This window comes from Ornithorhynchus anatinus, chromosome 2 (assembly GCF_004115215.2).
Source record: "Ornithorhynchus anatinus isolate Pmale09 chromosome 2, mOrnAna1.pri.v4, whole genome shotgun sequence".
NCBI lineage: Eukaryota > Metazoa > Chordata > Mammalia > Monotremata > Ornithorhynchidae > Ornithorhynchus > Ornithorhynchus anatinus.
In genome coordinates, this window is record NC_041729.1 from 93,060,592 (window position 1) to 93,082,411 (window position 21,820).

Genomic DNA, 21,820 nt, shown 5'->3' on the forward strand with positions numbered 1-21,820 from the left:
CTCAGTTATCTCATCTGTAAAATGGGGATTAACTGTGAGCCTCACATGGGACAACCTGATTACCTGTATCTACCCCAGCACTTAGAATGGTGCTCGGCACGTAGTAAGTGCTTAACAAATACCAACATTATTATTACTGGGGAGGTTCCTTCAGCCAACCCCTGGGAATTCTAGTAGGCTAAATGTTTAGTACAGTCCCCTGCAGATAGTAAGTGTTCAACAAATACGATTGATAGGTTAGAAAGCTGTCTGTGCAGCTTAGCACAGGCAGGACATGTAGAAACGTGTGGCATGGCTTGGAGCTTTTAAACTGGGGACCTTGTAGGAGCTTGTGCAACATATGTTAGCTTTGCATTTAAATCTAAAAACTAAAATATAAATCTAAAAAATCCAAAAATCTACAATCTAAAAACTAAAAATGATGACATTTCCCCTACTCCATCTCCCTTCTGTCACCCTTGTACTTGGATTTGTACCCTTAATTGATACCATCATCGACTTCATAGCACTTATATACAAATCAGTAATTTATTTTTTGTTTGATATTTAAGTGCTTACTATGTGTCAAACACTGTTCTAAACTCTGGGGTAGATACATGTTAATTAGTTGGACAAAGTCTCAATCCCACATGGGCTCACAGTCTAGAGGGAGAACAGGAGAACTGAGGCACAGAGAAGTTGAATGTCTTTCCCGGGGTCACACAGCAAGCATTTGGCAGAGCTGAGATTAGAACCCAGGTCCTTTGACTCCCAGGCTCATGCTCTTTTTCCACTAGGCCATGCTGCTTCTCATCTATTTGACTGTCTCACCATTTAGGCTGGAATTTCTTGTGGACAGGGAACATGTCTATGAGTTATAGTACACTCTTCCAAGTGCTTAGTACAGTGCTCTGTACTCAGTAAGTGCTCAGTAAATATGATTGATTGATTAAAAACCTAAGTCTCCTGGCAAAAACACTTCCTATGAGTGTCTTGAGCTAGAATACTTGGAACATGGAGGAGACCAAATGTATCGTGTGAAAAGACAAAACTTTGCAAACAGATATTAATAAAATATTAAAATGAAATTGAAATTTAATATTTTAAAATAAATATTAATACATATTTATTTATGCACCTACTTATTTATATTGATGTCTGTCTCCCCCTCTAGACTGTTAACTCACTGTGGGTAGGGATTGTATCTGGTGTTATATTGTAATAATAATAATATGTGCTTACTATGTGCCAAACACTGTTCTAAGCTCTGGGGTAGATACAAGGAAATCAGATTGTCCCACTTGGGGCTCACAATCTTAACCCCCATTTTACAGATGAGGTAACTGAGGCATAGATAAGTTAAGTGGCTTACCCAAGGTCATGCAGCAGACAAGTGACAGAGCCAGAGTTAGACTCCCAAGCCACCAAGCCACACTTCTTCTCTTGTACTCTCCCAAGTGCTTAGTACAGTGCTTTCCACACAGTAAGAGCTCAATAAATATAACTGAATTTAATAGTCAATCATTAGCACATGTCTATTGTCCAAAAATGGTAATCTCAGTCTTTGCAAATTTATCCAAATGGCTGGACCAGCTGGCATCAGGCACCTCTAGACCAAATGGTCACTGTCCAAGTTTCTCAATCAGAACATAAATTTAGAACTCAAGAATTCCCTGGTCAAAATTTCCTTCTCATATACCTGCCCCATCACCATCTTAAAGAAAATTGTTGCCAGGCAGAAATCATAATTTGTCCTCTCCATATACAGGGATCCTGTGGGGAAAAGAATATCATCACAGTTGATTGATTTAAGAAATGAATCAAAAAACATCAATTTAAGGGTGGAGATGAATGACATTCTGAATTTACTTAAAGCTAGGCTGTTTCTTAGGGTTATCCCGATGGGATACATTGTTCTCTTTTTTAAAAAACAAAATAAAACCCCTCCCAATTTGGTGATGCTCAAGAACCAAAACCACAGGGACAAGCATGGTTAGGAGGCTTGTGACATCATATTGAGGTTTTTGTAGATTTGAGCTCTCTTCACAGTTTTACATAGCTTTCTCAGGGGAATTACAGACAACACTGATCTTCATTCTCCTCCATTTAGAACCCTGGGAGATTGAATCCAACAATCATATTTATTGGGCAATTACTGTGTGCAGAGTACTGTACTAAGCACTTGGGAGAGTATAATATAGCAGACATGTTCCTTTCTCACAACGACCTTATTACACAATCTACTTTTCTCATATCTTGAAGATTAGTGAATTGCTCATGCAAAAGTTCATTCATTCATTCAATCATATTTATTGAGAGCTTGCTGTGTGCAAAGCAAGTTCAGACTAAGCACTTGGGAGAGTACAATGTAACAATGAACAGACACATTCCTTGCCCTCAACAAGCTTAGTTATTGTCAGTACATAGGAATAACTCAGAATAAGGCTATAAAACAGGACCATGACTTAGTACTGTCTTTAATAAGAGGCAACCTCTAGATGACTCTTCTTTTACAGAGCTAGTTCCTTTAGAGAGTAGCCAGGTTCACCAAACTGCTCTAGGAAGAAAAACCGTGAGCTAGAAATGATTAAATGCAAAGACAAAACTTTGAATTTGTAACAGAGCTCATGCAGACGTGTGTGGGTATTTATCACACATGTATATTTTAGATATGAAAAAATATTCCAGAGCAACAAAAGCCAGTTTTTATAATTGTCCACAAAAAGTAACTGATAGGTTGCCTACTTACATGTGTGAAAGGAAGAAATAAAGCCTGGAATATTTTCCTAAACTTCATTTGGAGGAATTTATCTTGTTCATTTGTTAAGAATTTTTTTTCTGGCTTTTAATGGCCTGAAACGTCGAGTCATAAAGTTTTAAAGATTGAACCACAGTTGGAACTTCAAAGAAGCCTCCATAAATCAACAGAAGACAGAATATGGTTAGTGGAATACCAGGGCAAGATTTTCTGTTGAGTATTTTCCATCAGGAAGACTGACTTCTTGGAGAACAGGACATGCTGTCCACTCTGTTTTCTACCCCACATGTGTGCTCTGTAGCATTTTACAACCCACTTGGATTGGAAACTTCACTGTAGATGAACCAAAGTCTTTAAGATCAGAAAAAAAGCTGTCCTTATGTCTAGTCCTGTGTTTTCCCTTCATGAAGAGATGTAATCAAAGCCATTTAGCTTCCAAAATTAACCTGCCATGTTTAAAGAAACAAAAGTGTTTTCTAAAGAAAAAGTAGTGGGTTTGAATTTCACAAGAAGGAAATTACAGTACTATGAATAGGACTCTCTTCTCTTATGCAGCTATTTTTATTTATTAGGGCTCAATGTAATAGCAGGAAAATGAAAGAAGCAGCATGACTTAGTAGACTGAGCATGGGCCTGGGAGTCAGGAAGACCTGGGTTCTAGTCCTGGCTCTTCCACAAGTTTGCTGTGTGACCTTGGGCAAGTCACTTAACTTATCTGTTCCTCACTTACCTCATCTGTAAAAAATGGGGATTAAAATTGTGAGCCCAATGTGGGACAGAGACTTATCCAACCTGATTAACTTGTGTCTACCTCAGCGCTTGGAACAGTGCTTGGCACATGGTAAGTGCTTAACAAGTACTATAATTATTATTGTTTATTATTATGGAGGGAGGTGTTTGCAGTGTTTTCTAAAGGTAATGAATAATGCAGCATCCACAGATTTGGGTGTCCTCCAAAATTGGTGGATGTCAGCTTGAATAGTGAAATAATCTTAACCTACCAGACAAAATGGATCACATTCCTCCAGTATAATTCAAATATCCAAAGCTTCCTGGCTTTGCTTTAGATTTTATTGAAAGGGTAAAGTTTGCAGGTTGATGCCAATTTTTAACACTATCCAGGAAACTGCTACTTTAACAAACCTCATGGAAATTTAATGTTCACTTGTTAGCCTGAAAATATGGTAAAAGTGGCTGTTAAGTTCAGTAATTTGTCACCATGTCAAAGGAGGAATGGTGTTAGGCCTCAGGGGAGGTTTATGCTGTAGGGGGACCTGGGGGACCTGTGTCCACGACAATGAGGGATTAGGGACCTGTCATGAACAGGAAGCAATGAGAATGAGGCCAATAACCTGGCTCTTCCCAGTCTCATGTTCTGCCCAAATGTTACAAACTCTTTTCCCTACTCCTCATCAGAGAAAAAGCATGGCATAGAGCACAGGCCTGGGGATCAGAAGGTCATGGGTTCTAATCCTGGCTCGTCCGCCTTTCTATTGTGTGACCTGGTCAAGTCACTTCACTTCTCGGGTTTTCAGTTCCCTCAGTTACAAAATGGGGATTGAGACTGTGAGCTCCACGTGGGATAGGGACTGACCATTCCAATTGCTTGTAACCACCCCAGAGTTTAGTACAGTGCCTGGCACATAGTAAGCACTTAATAAATACTATCATTATTATCTGGTCCTTTTACAGCCACCTTTCCCCCTTTATTCCCAAACTTTTGCAAATGGAGTCATCACTGAAACATGTGGAGAAAGATATGTTAATTCCTCATGTCTCCATTTACTGCCACTAGAGTACCATAGCATCACCTAAGAACTTGGGTACTCATCCCTAAATCCCCACCCCCAGGGCACTTATGTCCTTATCTTAATTCTCTATTGCCTCTCTCTACCTGTCATTGATTTTTAGCATCTGTCTCCCCCCACTAGATTGTTAGCTGTATGTTGAAGCTGCTGCAGCTTGCCATAGGCATGGGATATGAGAAGACAGGCCACTTCACTGGTTGATGCAGTCTAACTCTGTAATGGCTGTGACAAAAACCCGATCTGAGGAAGGACAATTGGCTGTAAACTTGGGCTAGTGAAAGGTAGCAAGATGACAGAGGTGGCAAGGTGCACAAACCATTAGTGATCTACTGTCATCTTGTGATCTCCACCTAGTGATTCGGTATTGTGAAATTTGTCAGCATTCTCTGAGGTGGTGTGTCATTCCTGATTCAGAGACAGTATTCAGGTCCTGGCTTAAATGAAAGCACCCTATTTTTTTTGTGTTACGGTAGACAGAGGGACCTAACCCCTCACTCAGGTTTAAACTTTGAATGGATAGGGCTGGGGAGTGGGGTAGAATGTTTAAGAATTCAGCTCAGCAGAAGCTGGGGAGAGGAGAAGCATCAAATGAAAGAAACAAACAAACAAAAAGCAGCAAGACGTGGCTTGGTTAGGTGGTGCTGTGAAAAGCTGGGAAACTGTGGGATTGTCTGCGTGTGCTTTACACCCCAAATCACTTAGCTGTTTTGCTTTGAGGATTGATGTAGAACAGGCCAGATTGATCATTTACTTCACCTAGAAGACTAGTGCTCCCTGCAGACATGCATGGATGATGGACTACCTCCTGCAGACACATATTGGAATGGTGACCCCAGATGACCCCCCCCCCACAGTATCATATTTGACTTTCTGAGGCAGCTAACAGTACCGAGGGACAGTAGAGGGTTGGAGGCCAGAGCAAAGGAGAGTGGAATCACAGGTCATTGCAAATTTCATTCCCTTTTGACATTAAATCTTCATTTGTGGAGTTGGAAGTTGCTTTAGAACAGTCAGCTCTTGCTTGCATTTCAACAAGTAGAAAGAGGCAGCAGAATGTCGCAGAACTTAAGGGAAATGATGGGTTGAGAAGTCCTATTGTATGAATGTTCTTCAAATGGTATTCATTCTGTTAAGCAATGCCAGGCTTTCCTCATCTCTTCTAAAATCTGAGACCCAAGAGGAGCACCGTTGTGCTTAAAATAAAGGATGAAGTCTACTTCCTTCAATTACATTCAGGAAAACGTTGATATCTTTTATGTTCGGTGGCACTTTTTTCATTTGGATAAATCTGTCTGGATCACACACAAGTAAAACACATAAATGTGCCAAACTCTCAAATGTTTGTTTATGAAAGAAAAAGGGTGGGGGGAGAAAAGAGAAAGCTGAACAAAAAATACTTGTTGCAGCAAGTGTTATTGTTTAGGGAAGTGGTTAATTTGAAGACCTTGAGTCTAGTGGTGTCCCATGGCTTCCAAGGGAAGTTGGTTTTGAAGTGCTGCCTCTGCTCAACATGCACCAGAGACTTGCAGCAGCAGGCAGGCAATCTGTGTGTTTTGACAAGGACACCCTCCTTCCAATGGCCAAAACAGAGGAAAAATTTCCCATAACCTTTTGCCTCTGTGTGCCCTGAAATGATTTACTGGTTCCAGGTTCTGGTGAATTCAGTCCACTTTGACTTTAAGATTTCTCCAGCCTTAGCCTCTGGGTATCTTCTACAATCCTCAGTGCTCTATTCAGTCCTGCTTTCTGACACTGAGGAACTTGTAACTTTCTTGTCTGACCACGATTCTGTTAGTTGGGGCAATATCATCTAACATCGTTCCCCATTGCTCCTCCCAAGGCAATTTATAGCAGTTTTTTTTCTCTTAATTCTCCTGTCACCTCACTCACACTATTACCCTGAGCTTGGAACTCCTTTCCTTCCCATATCAGACAGACCACAGCTCTCCCTACTTTCATAGCCCTCCTCAAATCCCAACTCTTCCAACAAGCATTCCCTGCTTGATTTTCCAGCACCATTAGCCTTATTATTCCTGCAATCATCACTATTATTTATGATCAAATCTATACCCTCCTTATCACTCATGCATATATGTGCTCATTTATTTTTTATCCATTCTAGTTGAAAATACTTTTTGTTTGTCTTCCCCACTTGCATGTAAGCTCCCTGTGGGCAGGAAATGTGTCATTTCTCTATTTTGTACTTTCCAAAGGTTTAATAGGTGTTCAATAAATGTTATTACTACTGCTACTTGAAAAACCTGTCTTGGATGTCTCACCCATGAGTTTGTTTAGAAATAGACTGTTATGTTTTCAGGAGAGATGGCATCTTACCTTGCCTTTCTGTGGATTTTATCACTGGGGTGAAACCTGTGATTGTTCTAAATTCCAACTTAGAGTGAAGAAAAATGATATAATACATGAGAAAGGTGTTTCTTGCTAAAATATTAAGGATTACAAAATGCTTGGCCTCTGGAAGGTCATCTTGTATTGTAATCTACCAGAGCATTGCTTTACGGGGCATTTAGGGGTCACTTTGGCTGATTGATTCTCTCAGGCAAGATCTTATTGGTGGACACATCTGCCAATCTGCCTGTTGACATCCTCTGATTGGTTTCCCGGAAGGGCTTTGATTGGTTTCAGAGAGAAAGAAGAAAATGGAAGTGATGGCTACAGCCTTTGAAACAACTTCATGTTTCATAATTTAAAATGTCCTAGAATCACTGAAGGAGAAAAAAATCGGGTTTCTGTTTTAAAATATGAAAAGTTCCCTCCCTGGGGTTTGACACAAGTGTGATAGTGGTGGCCATCCTTGTCAAGGGAACAGGTGATTCTCCAGTGCTGTTCTGACTCGGATTCCCAGATAGAATCTGATTGGAGTCCTGTCATGTTTTTGTTTTGTTTCGTAATTGAAAATGTTCTACAATCTCTGAAGCAGATAAGATCAACATTTTATTTTAAAATGCGCAGGGTGAAAACCTTACAGTCCAGGTGGGGCCCGATATTTACCCTAGCATTAAGCTCGCTCCCAGGGCAGTGATGTTCTGTGGCTAAAGTGTCGGCAAAATTTGCCAAGAATTTCATGTTTCATAATTGAAAATGTCCTAGAATCCCTGAAGAAAACAAAATCATGTTTTTGTTTTAAAGTGCGCACAGAGAAAACTGTGCAGTCCAAGTGGGGAATGCGGGGGCATTTCCCTAACAAAGTTTAGATTCAAAGGTCTCTCCTGGTGGGGAGGGTGTCATGGTTGCATTTTCTGGGTGGGAGATGGGGTAGAAAAGGGGAGATGCAGGGATTGATGGGCCACAGTGGGGAGGCAAGAGGAAGGTTTGACCCTGTTTCTTTACCTTGAACAAAGAACCCTGTTTCTTTACCTGTTTCTTTCCTAGAACAAGAGAAGATGACATTTAAAGTACTTCAGAAAGTGTTAAGTCAGTCCACTCTGTTGGTCTCAGGGCTGTCAGTCTTTCAGGCATTCAGCCAGTAGCAGCATTGCTGTCTATAAAGGAGCAATTCCTTCATAAAAACCAAATGATATACTCCCTGTCTCCTAGAGGCCAATTAATAGTCACTTAGTGTGTTTGTAGCTATCTCTCAAGTAATCATTTCAAGAAATCGAGGCACTCATTATAAATCAACAAATATATATTCATATTTATGCTATAGTAAGCCTGTGGTAGGTAAGGTGAGGAAAGTATCATATCTAATCCCAAACCAAAGTTGTTTAAATCCAGAGACAAGTCAGAAAGATAAACGAAAGAGAATCTGGCAGGCAGTTGTGATGATCTGAGGAAGTGTGAATGAGTGAGTCCCAAGGAAAGTGGGCAATCCAAGGGAACCTTTTGACTTTGCGCTGAGTATGTGCACAGCCAGGTGGTAAAAGAATGTTGCAGCTGAAAAATTATCTTCAAAACATACACTTGGCTTGGGTGGACCTAGCTTGAAGTTGAATCTTCTCTGTCTTCCTTTTGACCCTTCCCTTCCTCTAACCCCAGATCGCAGAGATCTTCAGCACATCAGTTTGACTTTTAAACAGTAATCTCCTTTATAACACTCCTTTCAGGGATGTAGGTGGTCAAGGAGGAAAGTGCACAGGAGATAATAATGTTGGTATTTGTTAAGCACTTACTATGTGCCGAGCACTGTTCTAAGCGCTGGGGTAGACACAGGGGAATCCCCATTTTACAGATGAGGGAACTGAGGCGCCGAGAAGTTAAGTGACTTGCCCTAAGTCACACAGCTGACAAGTGGCCGAGCTGGGATTTGAACCCATGACCTCTGACTCCAAAGCCCGTGCTCTTTCCACTGAGCCACGTTGCTTCTCCAGGAGATGTGGGGAAGGGGGAAATGAGTTTAAAAGTGGCACTATTGAGAGGGAAATAGAAGAGAAAATTTAAAGAAGGTAGAGGGTAGGCATTACTTCATCAGCAAAAGTTGGCATGTCTACTTCTAATAAAGTTATCCAATTATGGAACGTCTCTGACAATATAAATTCATTAATTAATTTTATTTCAATCAATCATATTTTTTGAGTGCCTACAGTGCATAGAACACTGAGTGCTTCGCACATAGTGCTTAAATGCCATCATTATTATTATTATTATTATTATTATTACTAAGTGCTTGGGAGAGTGCATATAATAGAACTGGTAGATGTTCCCTGTCCATAAGGAGCTTACAGTCTAGTAGAGAAGCTTAGAATCTAGAGGAGAAACTTACAGTCTAGAGTCTACAATCTCATCTATATTTGTTTGAATATGCAATTTTGGGTAACTTTAGTAAAAATATGGTATCTGCCCTTGATGCAGGAAACAAGCCCACATTTTTAATCTTGTTCCTATGAGAAAATCAGAATTAAAAAAACATGTCTCAACCGGTATCTCTCATAGTAATCAATCAGCCAATCAATCAATCATTCATCCATTCATTCAATAGTATTTATTGAGTGCTTACTGTGTGCAGAGCAACGTACTAAGCACTTGAGAGACTACACTATAATAAAGTTAATAGAGACATTCCCTGCCCACAAGGAGCTTACAGTTTAGATGGTGACAGGCATTAATATAAACAAATTATGGTTATGTCCATAAGTGCTGTGGGGATGAGGGCAGGTGCAAATCCAAGTGCAAGACTGATGCAGAAAGGAAAGGAAAAAGAGGAAATGATAACTTAGTAGGGAAAGCCTCTTGGAGGAGGTGTGATTTTAATAAGGTTGTGAAGGTGGAGAGAGTAATCATCTGTCAGATATGAAGGGGGAGGGAGTTGCAGGTCAGAGGCAGGATGTCGATGAGGGGTCAGTGACAAGATAAACGAGGTCAAGATACAGTGATGATCCTGGCATTCGAGAAGCCATGCGTGTGGGCTCACGTATACAAAACTGTTCCAACATGGGGTCACACTATGTCCAGATGGCATGCATTGAAAGAAGAAAATTTTCTAGTTTCTTGGTGGTGTTTTATCTAAAGCATAGTGAAATCATTAATCATTAACCATTCAGCAGTATTCACTGAGCATTTGGTCTGTGCAGAATGTTATACTACGCCCTAGAAAGAGTACAACAAAGATCCCCGCTCTCAAAGAGCTTGCATTCTGGCAGAGGAGGCAAATACTGAAATAAATAAGAGGTAATATTATGGATGAACTCCATAAAGTTGCTATGAATTGGAAATGACTCTATGGCATTTGATGACGATGAGCATTATGGGAGAGATCACTCTACTGTTTTATGATATGATGTGACATTTGTCATTTTGTGAAAGTTGGTCCAAGGCCGTCCTTCCCTAGAACGTTTCTCTAGCGGGACCTCTGATTCCTTTCCCCTTTCAGACCAGCTGAAAACTGGAACTGTCTGGTTCCAAGCCAGATGCATGGCCACCGCAGCAACCCCCTCTCCTCAACCCATGTCTTTGACTTTAGGTGGAGCCACGGATCCAGGAAGGCCATGAGAGCCTGGTGCACCACATTCTGCTCTATCAGTGCAGCAGCAGCTTTAATGAGAGTGTTCTGGATTACAGCCATGAATGCTATCATCCCAATATGCCAGATGCCTTCCTGACCTGTGAGACTGTCATCTTCGCCTGGGCCATTGGCGGGGAGGTAAGGTGAATGGTGTGGGGCGAGAGCTCCAGTTTTCACATCCTGGAATTTTATGTTCCTGTAGCTGTGCCCTAGGCCTGGTATCAATAGTAATAATAATAATAATTATGGTACTTGTTAAACGTTTACTATGCACCAAGCCCTGTCTATGTACTGGGGTAGATACAAGTTAATCAGGTTGAACACAGTCCCTGTCCCACATGGATTTCACACTCTTAATCCCCATTTTACAGTTGAGGTAACTGAGGCATAGACATGTGAAGTGATTCAACCAAAGTCACACAGCAGACAGGTGGCAGAGCCAGGATTAGAAGCCAGGCCCTTCTGACTCCAGAGCACGTGGCCTATTCACCAAGCCATGCTGCTTCTCTTAACCCAGGCATTCCCCTAGCTTTTGTGAAGAGTGCTTCAAAACATATCTACCGGGATTTCTGGGAGGATGGATATAGCCACCCATCCAGGCTCAGATTAATGCCCTGTTGGGCTTGAGTTCCTGGTGTTGCCGGGGTTATCTGTAGCTCCAGCAATATGACCAAGGTAAATTGAGGGTGAAAATGGATGTTGCGATGACTTTGGGCCACACTCCCTCCTCTCATGATTATCCTCCACTGGGGCTGTCTGGAGGTTTTTCTCCCTTTGGGAGAAACAACTCTTTCCTGGGTTGGGCTAAGCGTAGTGTCTGGAGCCCAAGCAGTTGAAAATGGGCGTGGGAGTGAGAACCGACTGTCAGTGCTTCCAGCAGCAATGCCCTAACATTAGCTGGCCCACAAAGGGAAACACTATCACAGATCAGCTACCTTGTCTCCTTGGGCCTAACTTAGAAAACTCTAGGTGAATAAATTTCAGTAGAAATTTAAAAATATTGTTTTCCCACCCCTTTGTCACAGGATTGAAAATGAAATCAGGTGTATTGTGTTTGATGGGATTCTTTTGTACCTTCCTCAGTATTTGACATGCAGTAAATACAGTACAAATACAAATATAATACAGTTCAAATACATGCAGTACAGTCAATGGCTAACTCTGTTGGGAAACAGCAGTAAGGATTGGTGAAGATTCTTTTATATGTTTTTAAACGGCCTTGCAATTCAAGTGGTAAAGCACAAGAGTGTGAGAGGGAAAAAAATATTTCCTACAAAAATCCCAGATCTTTTCCTCAGTTGTACCGTTCTTCATCATTCTATGCAAGCTAATATGAAAATGCTCCTAAACATTTGTGTCACCTTTCACACTGCCACTGATCATCACTGTACTCACCAAATTGAGTTGAAATGACTCACTCTGGCAGAGTTGATTCATTTATTCTTGTCAGATGGAGGACAATCTGTGAGACTGAGCCTGCGTTTGAAAATTTCTTCTGTGAGTGAATTAAGGGCTTTGTCAGTGTTCGTTTTCCATGAGTTTACTCGTCTCATTTGTCTTTCCAATACTAGGGCTTTACATACCCTCCCCATGTTGGCTTATCCCTCGGCACACCGGCAGATCCTCAGTACGTTCTTCTGGAAATCCATTATGACAACCCGACAAATCAGGAAGGTATGTACTATCTCTATTCTTTCCTACGTTAGGCACAGGAGGCTTCATTTCCTAGATCTCTTCCACTTCACACCAGAAATCACTAACAGATTGAATACAAAATGATCACCCATTTTTCTGTGAAATCGTCTTCCAATATTTCACATACAAGGTAGCCTGATTTTCCCCCTCATTCTTTACATGGTAAATTCTGGAGTCTGTGGTGTTTCTAGGCTGGTGAATTTTAATTCTGATATATGATTTATAGAATTTAATCTGTTGTAGAGTATGTTTAATATAGTATATAGTATCATATATTTACATTTCCTGCCCTTTTCTCTCTCCTTCACCACAGTCTTGTATTTCCTCCTGCCTTCAGGACATCTCTACTTGTGTGTCGCATAGACACCTCAAATTTAGCATCTCCAAAAAAGAACTCAAATTTCCAACCAAACCCTGTCCTTCCCATAGCTTTCACATCACTGTAGACAGCACCACCTTCCTCCCTATCTCACAAATCCATAACTTTGGTGTTATCCTTGACTCATATCTTTCATTCAACCCACATCTTCAACCTGTCACCAAATCCTGTCAGTTCACCCTTCAAAAAATCACTAAAATCTGCCCTTTCCTCTCCATTCAAACTGCTACCATGTTAACCCAAGCACTTATCCTATCCTGCCTTTATTACTACATCAGCATCCTTGCTGAGCTCCTGCCTCCTGTCTCTCACCATTTCAGTCCATCCTTCCCTACTTAAGAACCTCTAGTGGTTTTCATTCACCTCCACATCAAACAGAAACTCCTTACCATAACCTTTAAAGCACTCATTCACCTAACCTCCTTCTACCTTACCTTCTTGATTTCCTATTATAATTCAATCTCCATACTTTGCTCCTCTGATGCCAGCCTAATAATTGTACCTTGATCTTGTCTATCTCACTGCCAACCCCTTGCCCACATCCTGCCTCTACGTTCAACTCCCTTTCCCCTTCAAATCCAACAGACCCCGACTCTCCCCACCTTCAAAGACTTATTAAAAGCACATTCCTCCGAGGGATCTTCCCCAATTAAGCCCTCATTTCCTCTTCTCCCAGTTGCTTTTGTGTCATCCTTGCACATAAATTTGCATTTTTTACTTACCCCTCCCCCAGCCCCATAGCTCTTATGGACATAGCCATAATTTAATTAATCCATTTATACTATGTATTTTTATTAAAGTCTGTCTCCCCCCTCTAGACTGTAAGCTCGTTGTGGGCAGGGAATGTGTCTACCAATTCTGTAATATTGTACTCTCCGAAGTGCTTAGTACAGTGCTCTGCACACAGTAAGTACTCAAAAATATAATTGCCTGAACACCTACTATATGCAGAGCACCGAACTAAGCACTAAAGAGAGTATGGAAGAAGTAGAAGATGGGTCTCTGCAATAGTTAGAGACCCTATATGAGTGTAGTCATTTATTACTGTTTGGTTGAGCGCTTACTGTGTGTGGAACACTGTACACAGTGCCTGGGAGGGTACAGTGCAGTCAAGCTAGACATGAGCCTGCCCTCAAAGGAATTTACAGTCTAATTGGCCTTTTCTTTTCCAATTCATCATAATTTTAAGGATACACTACTAAACCAATTGGGTGAGAACAGCATTATGCACCTTATAGGGATCATTATATGGCCTAGTGAGAAATCAACACTGCCTTTTGATCAGTCAGTCAGTCAAGGAAGTTTATTGCAAGCTTACTGTGGTGTGCAGAGCACTGTACTAAGCATCTGGGAAAGACCAGAACAACAGAGGTGATAGGCATAATCTCTGCCCTGCAGGAGTTTACCTGTACAGAGGGAGACAGGCATTAAAAGAAATTATGGATATGAGAAATAGAGCTTAAAGATAGCTACATAATGCTGACCAATCTTTTTTTACTGATTGAAAATTGCCAAAACTGTTTGAATAAGTCCTCAGAATCAAAAGCATTTCAGAACAAAATTCTGAAAAGATTCAAAGGAAGTGATGGTTCTCCCCGATCTTAAGCAAAAAATGTGTCGATTCAAAGTGCTTCAAAAAACAGCTTAGAAGAAAACTATTAAACACATCTGCTTTGCTTACTGCTTATTTTTCATGCTGAATGCCCCTCCAAATCAATCTAAGAGTTGGAGAGGAAAGAGGCTCTGATAACACAGGAAAGACTGTTTCAAAATGTCAGTTACTACTAAATCTGAAAGTCAACTTGCCCATGGCCAAGCTAACATTACTCCAGAGACATGTCATATGGTAAAAAGAAAGACTATAAAGATTTGAAAGACACTTAATTCAGCATAAATCAATCTTCCCTATTGTGATATGCGTGATTCCACACTGAGGTATCAGTCTGTCCATTCTGGGTTCTTCACTGACTGCTCACAACCTCATCACTGTCTAGAGAAATAAGGGAATATCAATTTTCAGGAATTTTTATGGTATCCATTAAGAGCTTAATTATGAGTCAAACTCTATACTTAGCACTGGGTTCTTGTTTTATGTTGTCATGACATCTCTGATCCACAGCAATGTCATGGACACATCTCTCCCAGAATGTCCCATCTTCATCTGCAATTGTTCTGGTAGTGTTTCCATAGAGGTTTTTGGTAAAAATATGGAAGTGGTTTACCTCTGCCTCCTTCTGTGCAGTAAACTCTGCCCCTTGACTCTCTCCCATGCCACTGCTGCTCAGAACAAGGGACAAGTTTTGACTTGTAGCAGATTGCCTTTACTTGTTAGCCATGGCCCAAGCTAGGAATGGAATGGATATGTCTCTTTTCGACTGGTAGAGTACTGGAAACTCTCCAGGTGTGACCCTGAAAGAGGAGCAGGTGGGAGCATAGGTATCGCCATTTTATAGTTGAAGAAACTGAAGCACAGAAAAATTAATTGACTCACCCAAGGTCACACAGCCTGCAATTGGTAGAGCTGGGATTAGAACCCTGGTCCTTCTGACCCCCAGTCCCATATTCTCTCCACTAGGCTACACTGCTTCTCTTCAATGAATTTGTACTTTTAGACCTGTATTAAGACTTGTCTGGAGAGCTTGCCATCTTGACCCCAATTTTCTCACTGTTAAAAACTATCAATAGTAAATTAGTACTTTGAAAGGCAAATTGACTGTTTCAAAGAGTTTAGTCCACATAGGCAGTAATGCATTGAACAGTCCTCCATTGTCTTCTGATTTTGAAAGAATTGATGGCCTTTATAAAGTACACTAAATTTCTACCAGGAAGAGACTTGAGCACTGTAAGCTTGTTTTAATGTTGGTATTTGTTAAGCGCTCACTATGTGCCGAGCACTGTTCTAAGCGCTGGGGTAGACACAGGGGAATCAGGTTGTCCCACATGGGGCTCACAGTCTTAACCCCCATTTTACAGATGAGGTAACTGAGGCACCGAGAAGTTAAGTGACTTGCCCAAAGTCACCTGCACAGTCCTTTTGAAGGTAGGGAGAGTGATGGCTATGAAAAGAGAGGTGTTTCAGGCCAGAGGCAGGACATGGGCGAGTAGTCGGTGGCAAGAGAGATGAGATCTAGTGTCCAGCTCTGACCCCGAACCGCCTTCCTGACAGCTGAGGGAGGGGAGATGGGGAAGAGAGATAGCGGGGGCAGAAGGGGGCGCGAAGAGCTGAGTTGTTTTTTCTTTTCTTTTCTTGTTCTTTATTCTGAAGTATTTACTCTGGAAGCAAAATAGAGGTGGAGACTAATGGGGATTGGCAAGAAAGCAGAAAAGAGAATTAAAGTAGTCCTTTTAATTTTCTTTTTTCTATTCATTTTCTTTTATTTTCCTTTATTTCCTTATTCTGAAGGTTTTACTTCAGAGGCAAGAGTGGGGAGTAGGGGTGAACATTGACTGATTGGTGGATTGATCATACTTCATTAGCATATCATAGATAAAAGTCTGGAACAAAATCATGGAATTGTAGCCTGCAGAATTTAATGTGGCTTTCAAAAGCACCTTCCTTTCTTAGCTTCTCAGTCTGTGCTTACACAATACCAAACCAATGTTTTGGCAGGAAACAGGCCAAGGTCTGTGGTATTAGGCAGCATTGACTGAAACAGTAACTTGATTCAGCTTTTATTTCACCTCTGTTTCTGAGCAAGAGTTTTATCCTTATTACTTGGTTTCTGCTTTCTAATTATTATTGGTTGTGACATCACCCACCGGGCCAGTTTCTGAAACAAAACAGTTGATATTGTACTCTCTCAAGTGCTTAGTACAGTGCTCTGCATAAAATAAGTGTTCAATAAATAGGATTGATTGATTGATTCTGGACAGTAGTTTGCCCTAACCCCAGTAGTCCCAGTCCAGTGGCTGTCAGTGAGTCCAGTTTTCAAGAAACTGCATCTTTAATTCCCCTTCTTGTTGTCTGTGCACAAACAATAGTGATAGGAGGAAAATAATAAGGGGTCAACAATACTACATAGTTTGCAGTATCAGCCTACTGATCTGGCCACCTATTTCCTCACGAAAATCAACACGATCAGGTCTGAGCTCCCCAAAGTCACCCCTCCGCCTCTCCCCTCCCCCCCAACAACCCCCTCCCCTACTTTCCCATCCTTCCCTGCAGTATCCTCAGAGGAGATCTCCTCCCTCCTCGCAAGTGCCACCCCCTCCACCTGCGCCTCGGACCCCATTCCCTCTCACCTTCTTAAAACCATCGCCCCTGCCCTCCTCCCTTCCTTAACTTCTATTTTTAACCACTCAATCTCCAAGGGCTCCTTCCCCTCTGCCTTCAAACATGCCCACATCTCCCCCATCCTAAAAAAACCTGCTCTTGACCCCACTTCCCCCTCCAGTTATCGTCCTATCTCCCTACTACCCTTCCTTTCCAAAATCTTAGAACGAGTCGTCTACAATCGATGCCTAGAATTCCTTAACTCCCATTCTCTCCTAGACCCCCTCCAATCTGGCTTCCGTCCCCTCCACTCTACCGAGACTGCTCTCTCTAAGGTCACCCATGACCTCCTTCTTGCCAAATCCAATGGCTCCTACTCCATTCTGATCCTCCTTGACCTCTCTGCTGCCTTTGACACTGTCGACCATCCCCTCCTCCTCCATACCTTATCTCACCTTGGCTTCACAGACTCTGTCCTCTCCTGGTTCTCCTCTTACCTCTCTGGCCGATCATTCTCGGTCTCCTACGCTGGAGCCTCCTCCCCCTCCCATCCTTTAACTGTTGGAGTTCCTCAAGGGTCAGTTCTTGGCCCTCTTCTGTTCTCCATTTACACTCACTCCCTCGGTGAACTCATCCGCTCTCACGGCTTTGACTACCATCTCTACGCAGATGACACGCAGATCTACATCTCCGCCCCTGTCCTCTCCCCCTCCCTTCAGGCTCGCATCTCCTCCTGCCTCCAGGACGTCTCCACCTGGATGTCGGCCCGCCACCTAAAACTCAACATGAGCAAGACTGAGCTCCTCATCTTCCCTCCCAAGCCCGGTCCGCTCCCAGACTTCTCCATCACCGTGGATGGCACGACCATCCTTCCCATCCCGCAGGCCCGCAATCTCGGTGTCATCCTTGACTCGTCCCTCTCGTTCACCCCACACATCCTATCCGTTACCAAGACCTGCCGGTTTCACCTCTACAATATCGCCAAGATCCGCCCTTTCCTCTCCACCCAAACGGCTACCTTACTATTACGGGCTCTCGTTATATCCCGGCTAGACTACTGTGTCAGCCTTCTCTCTGACCTCCCTTCCTCCTCTCTCGCCCCGCTCCGGTCTATTCTTCACTCCGCTGCCCGGCTCATCTTCCTGCAGAAACGATCTGGGCATGTCACTCCCCTTCTTAAACAACTCCAGTGGTTGCCTATCGACCTCCGCTCCAAACAAAAACTCCTCACTCTAGGCTTCAAGGCTCTCCATCACCTTGCCCCTTCCTACCTCTCCTCCCTTCTCTCTTTCTACCGCCCACCCCGCACGCTCCGCTCCTCTGCTGCCCACCTCCTCGCCGTCCCTCGGTCTCGCCTATCCCGCCGTCGACCCCTGGGTCAAGTCCTCCCGCGGTCCTGGAACGCCCTCCCTCCTCACCTCCGCCAAACTGATTCTCTTTCCCTCTTCAAAACCTTACTTAAAAATCACCTCCTCCAAGAGGCCTTCCCAGACTGAGCTCCTCTTCCCCCTCTACTCCCTCTGCCATCCCCCCTTTACCTCATTTCCCCTTTTCCCTCTGCTCCTCCACCTCTCCCTTCCCATCCCCACAACACTGTACTCGTCCGCTCAACTGTATATATTTTCGTTACCCTATTTATTTTGTTAATGAATTGTACATCGCCTTGATTCTATTTAGTTGCCATTGTTTTTACGAGATGTTCTTCCCCTTGACGCTGTTTAGTGCCATTGTTCTTGTCTGTCCGTCTCCCCCGATTAGACTGTAAGCCCGTCAAACGGCAGGGACTGTCTCTATCTGTTGCCGACTTGTTCATCCCAAGCGCTTAGTACAGTGCTCTGCACATAGTAAGCGCTCAATAAATACTATTGAATGAATTGAATGAATACTGTACATTCAGACTCCAAATAGCTAAGTTGGCTTAAAGTCCATTTCTCTGTGATAGAAAACAAATTTTCTTGCCAGAAAAAATAATCTGATATGGTTTGCCTCCATCCTGTGCTGTCAGCCCTTTGAGTAGCAATTTTGACACGTGGCCATTGTGACCTTAACAGCTATCCAGATGAAATCCTGTTTGTTTTTTTCTTTTTCCACCTCACTCTACTTAATTTACTTATGAAGATTCCACGGGTTTTAGAATATGCTTCCTGATTTCCTGGCCCCTGGGTGGTGGAAGGCATTGTGGGATCCAGCCTCCAGAGATCCCCTTAGCGGATTGAATGGAGAAGCTGGGTAGAAATGTTTGCTCCTCTGATAAGTGGCACAGTGTTGGCCTCAGGAAGGGGTTCCCTTCTTGTCTGGGCTTATGAGAGAGTTGTATACCTGTTAGGTGAGAGGATGGGAGAAAAGAATATAGCTCATGAAGGTGACAGCTATTCAGCTACAATGTGTAGAAGATTCTCTCTTCCCATTATATTGAGTGACAGCTTTCTCAGAGAGCTCTATTTTAAACCAAGAAACTCAGCTATAAATATAAACTCAGCCTCTCCCCTACGCTTCTCCCCCACCCTCCGTGGTCGGGGGCATGGAGGAGTTTTTTAGGGGTCTGACATTTAGATACGCTGATGTCATGGCTTCAGGGAAGGCTCAGAGGCAGAACAAACCATACACACCTCACTCAAACACACCATCCTTGCAGATAGACCACACAACACAACTTAGCCTTGCTCAAGAGATGTTTACTTTCCACAGGCTAATACAGGCCAAAACATCTCCATAATAACTGACAAATTGGGGGCAGCCCAGAATTCTCATGGATCTCAATGTGATAGTGTGGTGGACTCAGTCAAAAAAAATTTGGTGATGGAACTAAACAAAAGAGGAGAAAAAGTGAGAAACATCCTCCCAATCAAGAAACGAGCTGTAGACCACCCTAAAACTCTGTCCCAAATCACACAGAATCTTTGACTTATTCTCATTTCAGAGAAGCTACTGTTAATATGGTTTCTCGCCTCAGGGATAGGGGATTAAGAGATCAGTTAGTTGGCTCCAGTGTTTTCATGCCTCACTGTTATAGTTGGTTGGGATGTAGGCAGGATAAAGCAGATAATAGCCTGTCTGGCTTCCAGCTAGAGACTTAGACTTGCACTTAAAATGCAAGTCTAGCCCCAGTTCTGAATGATCACAATAAATAAAATCCACAGATGCATCATGCACTAATTGCTGACATAACCCAGAATCCCAAAGCCTCATCCAACATTAAATCCAATCACTGCTAGAATCAATCAATCATATTTATTGAGTACTTACTGTGTGCAGAGCACTATATAAAGGAGGACTGAGGAGAGTGTAACATAATAGAGTTGGTAGGCACGTTCCCGGCCCAGAACAGTCAGTTCCCTTTCTAATTCCTCCTCCCCTTACACTGTTCACTTTCCACTATGACCTGTTCTGAAGAGTTTTCCTCTCCCTCTAGACTCCTATCTCAGTCCCCATCACACTTGCCTCCCCTTAATCTCTTTAACCCCTTCATTTTAAAAAAAGTACTCAGGATGAGCTGATGAACTTTCCTCACTTTCCCTCCTACTGGTTTGTAGATTCTCAATCAATCAACGGTATTTATTGAATACTTACTGAGGGCAGAGCACATGATCCCTACCCTCTAAGGAGCTTACAATCTAGATAGGGAAAGCAACTGAGTATAAATAGTAACAATGACAATAATAATAACAATATAATGATAACTGTGGTAATTGTTAAGCACTTTCTTTGTGTTGAGCAGTCCTCTAAATGCTGGAAAGATTCAAAATCATCAGGTCAGACTCTGTCCCTGGCCCACACAGGGCTTACAGTATAAGTAGGAAAAAACAGAACACATATTGAATATCCATTTTACAGATGAGGTAACTGAGGCACAGAGAAGTTAAATGACTTCCCCAAGGTCACTTGCCACAGCAGTCATGTGGCAGAGCTGAGATTAGAACCCAGATCCTCTGTCTCCCAGGTCCATGCTCTTTCCACTAGGCCATGCTGCTCCTCATGTATACAGACAGGTACTGTATGTGTGGGGATTGTTGGTGGGCAGGGGGTGTGGGCAGTCTGAAAGAGCCTAGGGGGTTTGGAAACAAGTGCCTAGGTGATGCAGAAGGGAGACAGAATAGGGTGGAAAAATGAGAGGATATTCAGGGAAGGCCTTCTGGAGAAGATAAACTTGTTGTAGGGCTTTGAAGATGGAGAGGATGGTGGTCTGTCAGATATGAAGGGGGAAGGAGTTCCAGGCAAATGGGAGGACATGAATATGAGAGATTGATGTTGACAGTCAAGATGGAGGCCCAGTAAATCATGGCTCAGTGGAAAGAGCCCGGGCTTGGGAGTCAGAGGTTATGCGTTCGAATCCCAGCTCTGCCACTTGTCAGCTGTGAGACTGTGGGCAAGTCACTTTACTTCTCTGTGCCTCAGTTCCCTCATCTGGAAAATGGGGATGAAGACTGTGAGCCTCACGTGGGACAACCTCATTACCCTGTAACTACCCCAGCGCTTAGAACAGGGCTCTGCACGTAGTAAATGCTTAACAAATACGAACATTATTATTATTATTAGATTGGTATTAGAGGAGTGAAGTTTGTGGCTTAGCTTGCGTGGGAGAAAAGGAAGGAGAGAAGCAGTGTGGTTTAGTAGAGAGAGCATGGGCCTGGGAGTCAGAAGGATCTTCTAATCTCAAATCTGTTACGTCTGCTGTGTCACCTTGGGCAATTCACTGGGCCTCAGTTACCTTATCTGTAAAATGGGGATTAAGACTGTGAGCCCCATGTGGGACAGGGACTATGTCCAACCTGATTAATTTGTATCTACCCCAGCGCTAAGGGCAATGCTTGGCCACATAGTAAGTGCTTAACAAGTACTATAATTATTATTAGGAGGGAGAGAGTTGACTTAGTGGTGAGAATTATCTGTGAGCGTCAATGTAAATGAGGGTATGATTTATTCCCACAGCTTCAGGAGAAGAGGGAGAGAAGGGAAAGGAAGGTGAGGAGATGTCAGCCACTGTGCTAGGGGACTGGAGCTTCTGAAGGATCCAGGGGCTGAGCAGAAA

General features: G+C 42.7%; 1 protein-coding gene across 1 annotated transcript in view; it reads left to right on the forward strand.

The window, feature by feature from the left end:
- Positions 1-21,820, forward strand: part of MOXD1 (monooxygenase DBH like 1) — an 85,860-nt gene that overhangs the window by 49,377 nt on the left and 14,663 nt on the right. The window contains exons 5-6 of the mRNA XM_001506193.5: positions 10,463-10,642; positions 12,076-12,178. Of these exons, the coding sequence (XP_001506243.3) occupies positions 10,463-10,642; positions 12,076-12,178 (283 nt within the window). The remainder of the gene's footprint in view (positions 1-10,462; positions 10,643-12,075; positions 12,179-21,820) is intronic.